Source organism: Serinus canaria, chromosome 4A, assembly GCF_022539315.1.
Source record: "Serinus canaria isolate serCan28SL12 chromosome 4A, serCan2020, whole genome shotgun sequence".
Lineage (NCBI taxonomy): Eukaryota > Metazoa > Chordata > Aves > Passeriformes > Fringillidae > Serinus > Serinus canaria.
In genome coordinates this window covers 10,860,449-10,872,447 of record NC_066318.1, presented here as the reverse complement: position 1 = coordinate 10,872,447, position 11,999 = coordinate 10,860,449, and the positions used below count along the sequence as shown (strand labels likewise).

The 11,999-nt window shown below is 44.5% G+C and overlaps 1 protein-coding gene across 2 annotated transcripts in view; it reads right to left on the bottom strand.

Moving 5' to 3' along the window:
• The window catches only part of GAB3 (GRB2 associated binding protein 3), a 63,777-nt gene extending 63,485 nt beyond the window's left edge, over positions 1–292 (bottom strand). For both annotated transcript variants that reach the window (XM_018914341.3, XM_018914342.3), the window contains exon 1: positions 77–292. In XM_018914341.3, coding sequence (XP_018769886.1) covers positions 77–148 — 72 coding nt within the window. In that variant the 5' untranslated portion in view covers positions 149–292. The remainder of the gene's footprint in view (positions 1–76) is intronic.
• Between the last annotated feature and the right edge of the window lie 11,707 nt (positions 293–11,999).

Here is an 11,999-nt window from a genome sequence, read left to right as displayed (position 1 = left end):
GGAAGAGTCAGCCAGCAAGCACATGCCGAAATCCCTTTAGCGAGAAAAAAAATATCAGCAAAGCCTCTGCACTTACGTATCTCTTGAGTTTCTTTTCGGGGGGTGATTTGATGAGCCAGCCAGTGCAAACTACGTCCCCCGAGCTCATCTTCCCCCCGGGCGCGGAGCGGCGGAGCGGGAGCCAGGGTGCGGGCTGCCAGTGCGGGCTGCTGTGCTTGTTATGTGCGGGTGTGTGTGCGGCTGTGTGTCCGTCCGTCCGTCCGTCCGAGCGTGTGTGCGCGCTTGTGTGCGCTGGGATGCGAGTGCGTGTGTGCTGAGATGTGAGTGTGTGTGTGTTTGCTGGGATCTGAGTGTGTGTGTGTGTGCGGACGCGTGTGCCCGGCGGTGCGTGTGTGCGTGCCGTGTCCGCCCGAGTGTGCGCCGGTGTGTGAGGGCGTGTGTCCGCCCGTGCGGCTGTGTGTCCGCCCGTGCGGCTGTGTGTATTGTTCCCAGCCAGTTCGCACCGCAGCAATCAGCTTCCTTCAGCTGCGCTCTGCTACGGCTCCAGCCCGCGGAAGAAGTCATGACATTGATCACTGACACGGCCAGCCCTCCCTCCGCCGCCAGCACAATGCAACACACCGAGCACGTGATGGGCGGCCGGGGCTCGCCGCCGCCGCCTGCGACACCCCCGGCAGCGGCAGCGGCAGCGGGCGGCTCCCGCGCCCGGCCGCTCATCGCCCCGGCCAGCCCGTCCCTGCGCCCCCGGATACCCGCGGTCCCTGCCCGGAGCCCCGCGGATGCCGGCGGTCCCTGCCCGGAGCCCCGCGGATGCCGGCGGTCCCTGCCCGGAGCCCCGCGGATGCTGGCAGCTCCTGCCCGGAGCCACGCGGATGCTGGCAGCCCCTGCCCGGCGGGACGCGGTGGGCGAGCCCCGCGGCTGAGCCGTGGGAGCGCCGGAGGCAGCGGTGACCGCGGAGGTCCCCGCGGGGACCCGGCACGAGAAGGGCTCTGGCCGCAGCGGGAGCAAAACCAGGGCCGGTGGGGCCAGTCCTCTCTGAAACCTCCGCTACAGCTTCCGATATCTAACAAGCTTCGTTAGTCTGTGGATTTAGTGCTTTTTCCAGTAGCATTTAGCCCCCTGTACGAATTTAATGGGAATAAACTTGATTTTTCTGCTCTCATTAACACGGATTTTTTAGAAACATGCTTTTTCAGAAAGTGACTTCAAGGAGACTGCCACACCTTAAAAATTTCCCCCCCAGAGTGCATGATATTGCTGATATCCTTGTAGTCTGTGCCTCTTTCCAGGGTGGGAAACTCTTGCCTTTCAAGGACAGGGCAATCTGTGTTCATTTTTCAGAAGACTTTTTAAGCTCTGACTTATTTAAAGAGGATGCAGTGGTTCTTCACTGACTTCCCAAGTCTGTTACTTAGAGGAGTCTCTCGTGGCCCTGGCCAGGCACAGCACTCACAGTGCAGCCTGACTGCTAGGTGTGATCAGCACCAGCACGCCCATGGCAGAGTTTAATCTTTTCACAGAATTTTTCAGGTCTCTGCTGGGGCTCTTTGGCAGGGCAGGCTGACAACAGCTTGCAGTGTCACTCCTCCAATCTCACAAACTAGAAATGTGTTTTTCAAGTTTTTAAGCAAAAAGGTGACTGCAATATGTATTTATTATATTTAATATAATATGTACTCTAAATGACATAACTGTATAAATATGGCCCTATGTAAATTCACATAAAATATAAATAAATCTGCACAAACTCATAGATTCCTGTTGCTAGTGCTTTACATTATCGCTGGTCTCAAAAGAATCCTATGGTAAATGAAAACTGTCATGAATAAACTATGAACATATTTCAAATGTGCTCTTTTTTAGATATGTTTTTATTTGAGAATGGCTTTCATCCAGTCTTGCAGTATTATTTGATTCCCAACCTTCTATTCTACCACCACCTTCACTCAGCTCCATTTATCCATTATCCACGGTGATGTTTTAGCAACTTCACATGTTTAATAGCAGGTTTGTGAACAAGGCTTTGCAACACTTCTTCTTGATGAGATATATCCAGCCATGGAACTTATTTAGGGAAAGAAAGTCACACTTTCCTTCCATATGTGACTTGTCTGTGTCACCCTGACAGATACAGTAGCCTCGAACTAAAGGCTTTAAAATGGGCAAATGCCAAAATAAAATGAGTTGGGATACACTTCATGTGTTATCCCTGCACTGTCCTAGCAATATCCATTTTTTATTGGATCATGCTTCAGACAGATGGCTTCCCTTGTGCAGCTACATAACCACTTGCAGAAAGGCAGCAGAGGGAATGGGGAGAGGACAGGACAGGGGAAAAAGGAGCCTGGGCTACCAAATAATTTAAACATTGAATAGCAGACCACAGCCCTAAGGAGAGCTCTGCTCTGTCTTTGCTGTGCTGCTTAGATCACCAGCAGTCCTTGTCCCTGCACTTCTGCCATCAGCTCCACTGCACAGACATGGTGTTTTTCTGTGTCTACATGAGGAACTGAATCACAAACCTGACTGGCTGGAAAAGAACGAGTCAGAAAAAGGAGAGAGATTATTTTCCAGCTGTATCAGGACTAGTTTGCTGATCTGATAAATGCTGTGGCCTGCAATAGCATGTACCTTATCAAGGGAGGGGGTGATGCAGGGGCAATAAGAAGAAATCAGTAGTTGCTTAAATTGGCACTTCTGCCCAAAACCCGCCTGCTGAGTGGTAGCCATGGTGACAGGGAGGGGTGCAGTGATTCTGTTCCCTGCTTGATGTGTCACTCCTCTGTCACAGGCTCCTGTCCTCTGAACTGCTGGAATGGCTCAGCTGCCAGTGAAGCACCTGCTCGGCCACTTGCACTCAGCACATTCAGAACAAATACAATCTGTGCCAGCTTACTTATGATGCCAGTAGCCTGAGGAGAAATACAGGAAGCCATAATTAAGCAGAGCATGTGGGGGTTAACGTGTTTGTTATGAAAGCTGCTGTTGCCTTCTTGGTATTTGAGCTCCAAACATTAAAAGAGCTAATAAAGTTATTTTCTTACACTGACAACTTTCATTGTGCTGATAATGTATCACTCACACACGTGTTTGACAATAACAGGCTTAAAAATTAATGGTTTCTCATCCTGATGGAAGAAGTGGGATTTCACTTTTGTCCTGATCCGTGCACAAATTTTTCAGCCACATTTAAATAATTAAACGATTTTCTTAAATCTATTATCATGATGTCAAATGACAGGGTCTTTGTTTTAAGAATGTCTACATTGAAGACATATGTAGAGGGGGAACTGATGTTGGAAATATAATAGGAAGTTGTCAATCCTCTCTTCTACTGCTGAACAGGTTGTTTTCCCCTTCCTAAGGACATTATCCAGAGGTGCTACCACTGACACGGATCAGCTTGGCTCTGGCCAGTGGCATGTGTGTCTTGGAGCCAGCTGGTCTTGCCTCTGTTGGACACAGAGGAAGCACCTGCCAGCTTCTCACAGGTGCCAGCCCTGCAGCCCCTCTGCTGTCAGAGCCTTGCCACAGGCACCAACACTGCCCTCCCCAGAATAACCTCGTATGTGCCACTAGCAAAGATCAGAGCACCCACGGGCGGTTTGACCCTGGATGTGTGTGCAATTCTCATCAGCCAGATCCCTGAGAGAATTCCCTGCTTGTCGAGGCAGTACTGGTGTTCTCCTTTCATTCCTTAACTTAGGCTACCGATGTTTCAGAGGAAAACGACACTAATAAAGCAGAAAAAAACAAAATGGCTACTTGCATTGATGGGAAATGCCTTCATGACTTGATAGACCACTGATAGAAGTTGTCTGCTCTTTAATCTTCTCCATTTCTATGTTGCACAGCAACTGGTGCTGTTATCATTAATTTTGAAAGTAGTGAAAGCTCTTATTTCCTTGTGCACAAATGGATAACCAGGATGGAGAGGACATAAAAAATCAGAAGGATTTATTTAATTCACAAATTTATAGAGATAAAAGGAGAAAGTGATTCCAGAGTCTCAACTGACATTTCCACAAGCAGACAGTTTTCTGAGAATCTACACTCCCATTTAATTTACAATACCACACAGGCGTTGAGAAGGTTGAGGTGCATGCAAGAGACAGCCACAGCCCTGGGAGAACAGCCTTTTTCTCTCAGCTAGCAACTGATCCCTGTTTACACATGGAACTCGCACCACACTTACTCAGCAGAATGCTAACATGCCTCTGCAGCATTCTCTCAGCAAGCAGAGAAGCCCAGTGCCACAAAAAGACATGACACAGTATATATGTTCCAGCTGTTCCTGACAGTTACCACTCTGCTCCCCCCTGCAGACAAGTATTTCACTCTCTCTCTCTCCATTCACAAGGACAAATTTAGCAAAGTCACGGGATAATTCAGCCCTGCTCTTCCTTTCAACAGCCTGTCCTCACCATACAAATCAGGTCTAAAGGAGGAATGCACTCAGATCCTCAGAGTCACGATTTATTGCTGTTGTTTAAACAATTAAGTACCAAAACTGGAGCCTGACCAACCACAGGCCCAGGGTGATGCTGCCCCCTCTGCACTGTGCTGTTTGATTGATGAATACATTCTGCCTGGTTTGTGCTCTGTCACCCCCAGGACCTTGGTGGCAGTGACACCCCACGGGCAGACACCTGATTTCGGAGCGGGAGCCATTGTCAAAAGAAAAAAAGACAACGGCTGAGCGTTGTTGTGGTTTTGCTCCAGGAAGCTCTGAACTGTGTAAGCTGTGTGTGGGGACGGCCTTTATTGTTGTGGACAGGGCAGAATCTAATTTTACCAAAAGCTCTCATGACACATAGGGAGAACTCTGTCAGTCCCTTTCAGAAAACAGACCAACGCCCTCTGGCACTAACCTCCCCCGTGAAACAGCAGCAGACATCCAGCATCTCATAGCAAAGTCTCCTGTTTAGGAAAGTAACTGGTGGAAGACTGGAGTTCTGCTGAATAGTGAATTTATTTACAAATGTTAAACTGTCTTTTTCTGAAGTGGGAGTGGCAACAAACAGGTTCACTTTGGTTCAGACCTCTGCCCTGGCTCTTTTGCCAGATGAGAGGTTTCTCTCTTCTCTGTCATCCACAGAATCACTCACTAAAAATTGGGCATTTGCTAATTTTCAGCTTCTCTTTGCAGACTAGTAAACAATTTTATGATGCCTACACAGGTGATGGAGCAAGTCATTCCAAATGTGAATCAGTAGCAAACATTTTGTGAAGATTTCCTCATGGGGTAATGATATTACTGATCCCTCAAGGTCAGCAAATAATCCTTGCAGTTGAGGGAGGAGATACAAAGGCTTTTTTAAAGATCCAAAATTTCTATTATAATTGTCCTAATAAATTTTATGAGTTAAGAAAAATCTAATTTATTTTTCATACACAACAATGATCAATACTCAGCTCACATGAGGTCTACTTTATATGGCAATTTCAAGGAGTTTACCTTCTTTATTAACGGAAGCCAAAATATTCTATTTGACATCAAGATTATGATATGCCTCTTCCAGATCAGAAATAGCAAATCATTATTTGAATTTTAATACCCTGAAAGTGAGGATTTGCTGAGACCAATTTACTCCAGACTATCTGGAACAGCCTGAAGTTTGGATGGGAAGCTTAAAGAAGGGTCCCAGGTAGGTCTGAAGAAACAGATGGAAAAAGAAGTCTGTAGTTTTATGTTTAGATGAAAAAAATATCTGTCTAGCATTTTTCAGACTCATAAATGTGGAAGACTTGCCATGAGGTGGAGGATGGGTATCAGCTTCCCCCAAATTGTCCTGCTGAGACCAGAGAACACTCTGGAGTGATGAGAAAATGAACCCAAGAGAATTAACAGAGGACACTGCCTGCCTCTGTTCTCTAGATCGCCCAAAATTGCCTGAGAATAAATAGGAACCCTACCTGTTACACTTGGGAGAAATATTCATGCTGCTGACAGAACTATGGGTGAGAGACCTTCCCTCTCTAGGCAATTAACTATGTTTAATTATGATTGAATAGAGCAAAACACAGCAAATAGAGCATAAAGCAGCACACCAAAGTACAGCAAACAGACCAGATTTCTGAACTCTACATCTAAAAGGTTGCTCTGTGTGAAGAATGCAAATGCAGGAAAGGAGGGATTGTTTTGATGGCAGCTGTGTGTTTGAGACTGTTACAAAAAAGGAAGAATCAGTACAGGATGAGGAAGAAAGAAGGCCCAGCAGTCAGGGAAGCAAAATAACAGCAGAAAAAAAAAAAAAAAAAAAGGACAGCAAGGGGAAAAGCAGACACAAATTCTATTCGGACTAGGATAAAATACATTTTTCTAACAGACCCCTCAGCAGAAAAGGATAGTACTCTGGAAAATAGAATAGCTTCAGTCTAGTTTTTCACAATGTGTAGATGTTTGCAAGTAAAAATAGAAATAAAGGACAAGATTACAAGTATTTTCACAGCAGGGCAAAGCCTGTGGTAACTGAAGTGATGGCTTTTGGCTTATGGAATGGATCTGCCATGTTTGCAAGGCTTAGGCAGGCAGTACTTTACAGCATCCTTTTGTGCATTTCCTGTATTCAAAGAAAATCCTGGTGCATGCTAAAACCTTTAAACAAGAACTGTTACGTTTACAAATAATCTGTGTGAAATCAAACCCACAGGCTTTTGGTTAAGAGAGAGATATTTTGTTTTGGGCAAAGAAGTAAGAGAATTCTTTGTGAAGAAAGAATCTCAACCAACATTTAAGAGAGTTCAAGACTGTACTGCACCAGCCTGCTCACTGGATTCTCACAAATATTCCAAATTTTATAATGTTCTGTCTTTGTTAAGAACAGTTTGTTTTTATAGGTTTTCAATATTGCAAAATGACTGCATAGGTTAGGGAGAAAAAGATGCCATTGCAGGGAGTAGCAAATTATGCTTCAGCTTCATTGCAGTTGGAGGAAACTTGACAGCTTTTGCTTTAAAAGTGCTCTTCTGGTCAGGGACTGTCTTCTTGAGACAGTGCTCAGATTTTGGCAAAGTAGTAGCTTATTACAGCAGGAAATATTTTGTGATCTCCTAAGGAATCACCAATCATTGTTATATATGGATGACATCATTGTTTGTAGGTGGGCAAAATCTGGCATTCAGGACAGAATACACAGTTGTAAAGCTGTTTATCAAAGCCTGGTTATGGCAGCTTAAACTGATACAAATTATTGTGGCTGCAATCCCACCCTTCATCTTGCTGTAGATCTGTTTTGCTGCTGTATTGGCACTGGCCCCTGTGTGCGTGGGCAGTTGAGTTGTTTTGCTGGGCTGATCTGAGGAAAAAATAGTAACTCTCTTTGTTAGGATCAATTTTGTTTTTTAGAATCTTGAACTAACCCACTGCTCACCTGCAGAAACACCAGCAACAGTGCAAGGGGTCAGGAACACAAACTGTGAGAGCTCCTGGCTCACCCAGTGTGTCAATGAACACAGAGCCAAAAAAAAAAAAAAAAAAAAAAAAGAAGAAAAAAATTAAAGTAAAAAACTGCGTAGTTGGGAAATACAGGGATATTAGAAACCTTTCTAGTACCACAATAAAGCTCTGGCTACTAAACCCTGGATTACAAATGCAATATTAGGATAAAGTTGTAAAAACAAAGAGTATTTGTACAGCTATCAACACTTTGAACTAGATACAAAGGACATGTTATAGTTCCCAATGCTGAATGTGGTCTTGCATTTGCAAACCCTATTGGTAACGCCAGAGACTCTCCATTGGGTGAAATGAAAACTTGATACAGAAAACTGATATGTTGATACGAAGCCTGCACCACAAAAGAAACCCCAACAAACAAACAAGAGAAGAAAAAAAAAAACAAGCAAAAAAAAAAAAAAAAAACCAAAAAAAACAACCTCACAAAACCTCCAAGCAACTGCAACAAAAAAATGCAAACCCTTTTCTGGAAGAATATTCAGTGTCAAGTCTATGAGGACACATTGTTGCCTGTTAGTGATGCAGAACCAAGGAGCATTTGCTGGTAGCCATGAACTGCACTGCTCTCAGCTCTGGGCTGCTGCAAAGCCCTGCAGCCATGCACACCCTGGAAATGGCATCTTCAGCAAAACCTGGCTTACAAACGAGTGGCACATCAACCAAGAGCACATTTGAGAAGTACCTTCCTTATTGTAAGCTCTAGAGGAGGAGTCTTAAGCTTCTTTTTAATCCTGTGAACAAGAAAATAATCTGGAACGCTGAAGTTGGTAAACTTGGAAGGGAACCTGTGAAATAAGGAACTAAAGAAAGAGGTAAGTGCAAGAATGCATCAAACTGTGCTACTGGACATAGCTGGGGCTACTTGTAGAGAAATAACCTGTTACTAACAGCAATATTAAAATAGCAACACTTGATATAAGCATTTCAGGCAAGTCAGTAACACTGTTGCAGTCAGGGTAAAGTGTGGTTACTGTGGTTGATCACACTGGGAGGCTGATGTAGGCACGGAGATAAAGGTGGCAACTATTCAAGTCAACTTGCAAATACCCCAGAGATACAGAGATAGCTGTGCTACTTCCAGGTCCTGCTGCTTATATATAAAGCTGAACTATAAAGCTGTTTATTGCTTACAGTTAACATGCATTGCACAGCTGTGGTTAAAGCAAATTGCTGGTATGGTTAAGCCAGAAACGACCAGCGTCCTAGAAGTGGATTTTGGACTGTGACATTCAGTGGAGAACCTCCTGAATGTGCATGAGGGAGTGAACAGATGCCAAAGTAACAGGATACAACCTTCCCAAGGCCCTTCTTAGCAAAACCCTTTTGCCATTCCATGGGAAAGTGCTATATGTATGTGATAGAGTTAAAAAGGTAATTAAACAACAGCAAGTAAAACATGGTTTACAAAGTAATTTTTGGTTGTTTTTTTTTTCCTATTCTTGATCAGAATAGTTTCAAGGCTGAGCAGCACTCACATCAAACAGCCCTCAGGCTGCCGGATGCCCTTGCCAGGACTGCCGCAGCTGAGCACAGGTCGGTGTTGCCACCTGGTGGCACGTGACAGCGGCACTGCCACTTGAAATCGGACTGTCAAGTCAGCAAAGACACACATCACAACTGATATCCAAGGCACATTTTATTATTTAAGCTGCTGCTTTCTACAGAGTCAAGGTTTTCCTGCTAACAGCAGATCCCATCCCCACTCACATGGCTCCATTTCACCAACACTGAGTTTCTTGGTTGGTGTGACAGCCCCACCTGCTTACCAAGGGGCTCAGAAGGTCTTTGAAGACCACTCCTGTTTTTTCAGCAGGTGCCTGCATAATCCTGTGCCTTCCTTTCTAGTTAGCAGCCATAGACACTGCTCTTCAGCTGTGGCCTGGTTACAAACCTGGTGCTATTGCTGGCCTTGCAGGGATTTGGCAGATTCTTGGTGTGTTGAGTTTATTTGTTCTCGTGAATTCAGAGCCTGCTGGGGTACAGGTCCAGTGTTTGTCAGCTCACACAAAGGGGCTTGTATAGCAACTTGGCCTAGAAAGTAATTCCACAGAATACTAAGATTTATTTAAGAAGTCACACAAACCCAGCTATATCTGTGCTAGAGAAATGAAAACTGCTACAGTTTGGAAAAGGTTGAGTAATCACTGTCCAAAATTTTAAAATCTTATGTAATTACCCAGATAGCAGAAAAAAATGTCACTGGATCTGTATCTTATCATATCTTTATATATTTCAGCAGTGTTTAAAATGTACAAGTGGGTAACAGTGAGCCTGCAATTTCTCTTTTTAAATCTGACAAGGAAACATAATTCTCATGTATGTTAAGTGCATCTTTCTGAGATGGGCAGAGGAGGCCTGCTAAACTGGGGTGTAGGAGACCACATATTCAGCTCTGGTGATTATATCTAGCAGACTGTAAAATACAGAGTAATAAACCTGGGAAAACAAGGAGCTAACAGCTAATCTACAATGTTAACAGGACAACTAGCCCCTTCCTTCCCAACACATGAAAAAAAAAAGGATATATTGGGTAGAATTTTTCAAATATGACTACAAAATCTAGTACACAAAGTAAGTACAAAAAAAAAAAAAACACTTCCTACTTTTAAAAAGCAATTAATTAGATTATCACATGATTACACTGTTATGTGACTAAGTGATTTTTTTCAGCCACTGCTGTAGATCCACAAGGAGTGCACAGAATAGTCTAAGAGAAGCAGCTAAAAACATCTTTGCAAAGTGTCAAATGTAAATGTGAAGCACACAAGCAAAAATAGCCAAAAGAGGTCTTTCATAAAAGCAGCAGCTTGATTGTTTTGTACAGTATACAATGTTCCTGTGAATTCCAAGGAAAAAACAAGCTGTGACAAACACTTGAGAGTGTTCTGCATAAACAGAAGCTTCAAGCATTTGAAAGTGGAGAAGGAAAGGCAGATATTAAAAGTGGTTAGTGCGTTATTTGCTCTGAAGGTTAAGAACAACCACATCATGGACTGGAATTTTCCCACCTTAGGGACTTCTCATAGCTAACGGTAAACTTCATTTTCTACAGAGCCCTGCTTGGAAAAGCTTTTTGGAGTACTCTTTCAAAACCAGACACAGCACTCTTCTTGATTGCTCTCTGAAAAATGTACTTCCCAAAGCCTTTAAAAATAAATCATGTGCAAGGGCTACTGCAGATGCTGTGGACCTTGCTTTTTTGTGGACGATGTAGCATACACAGAAGGTGCTAAATAATTTGGAACAGCACTGTTACTGCTTTGCAGCTGTTTCACAACATGAAAAAGGGGCATTTGGAACTTAGATTGTCTATGATGGGCCATAAAGTAGATACTGAATTTCAGAGTAATCAGGCAGTCATGGAAAACAGTTCAGACCTATGTTACTGGCACTTCATTGGAACCAATGTATAGATGGAATAGAGGTCTCAGAAGTTTTCCGAAATGCAGTGTATGAGAGCTGCAATAACCCATTTGCTCAGTTTAGTTGTTGAGTTAAGCAAAAAGATTTTGATGACAGTTACTGAGCTTTTTACTGGACTGAAGTAGCATTTTTGCTCATTCTGCCCACTGGGCTAAGGTTTCATTGTTGCCACTGGACAAAATGCTCATGCTACTGCCTTAGTAAGTAATCACCAGAGAACATGGCTGATTTGGAGCTATGTTTTTTAAGTCTACCAGCTCAAGGACTGTTTTGGGATTCTTAAGCAGTATGACCAAAGTTACAGCTCAGCAGCTGAAAATTTCCAGTAACTAAACTGAGTGGCTTCATCATTGCAATTTTCAAAAGAAATATGCAAACACTGCTGAATTTAAAATCGCTCAGGAAAAAAAAAATCTTGTCAGCTATTTTTGTTTTGTGAGCTCCACTGGTACCTCTTAGACCTGCAGATGTTAACAGATGATTTTCTCTCTGGGGCAGTTTAGGAAAGCACACATTTGCAGCAGGATTTGAAGCCAAAGCACGGAGGGTAGCAGGGCGAGGGGCAGGATCTCAGCCTCTGCCCGGCTCTGGTGACACCCACACCCAGCTCTGGGGTTCCCAGCATGGCAGGACGTGTTGGGGCGATTCCAGAGAAGGCCGGGACGCTGGAGCACCTCTGCTCCCTGTGGGGACAGGCTCTGGGGAGATCCTACTGAAGCCTTTCAGTTCTGCAAGGGGGAGATGATGTGGGGAGGGCAACTTTTACATGGGCAGCGAGGACAAAGGGGAACTGTTTTAAACTACGAGATTTGAATTAATTATTAGTAAGAAATTATTTCATGTGAGGGTGGTCAGGCACTGGCACAGGTTTCCCAGAGAAGCTGTGGCTGCCCCTGGATCCCGGGAAGTGCCCAGAGGCAGGCTGGAAGGAGTTTGAAGCGACGTGGGATAGTGTAAAGTGGCCATTGCCGGTGGGGGAACAAGATGATCTTTAAGGTCCATTGGACCCCAAAGCAGGCTGTGGCGCTGTGACGCCCTGTGGGAACGCCGGCCCCGGCCCCGGCCCTCGCGGCTATCGCGAGAGCCGCGTAGCTATCGCGAGAGCCGCGCGGCGCG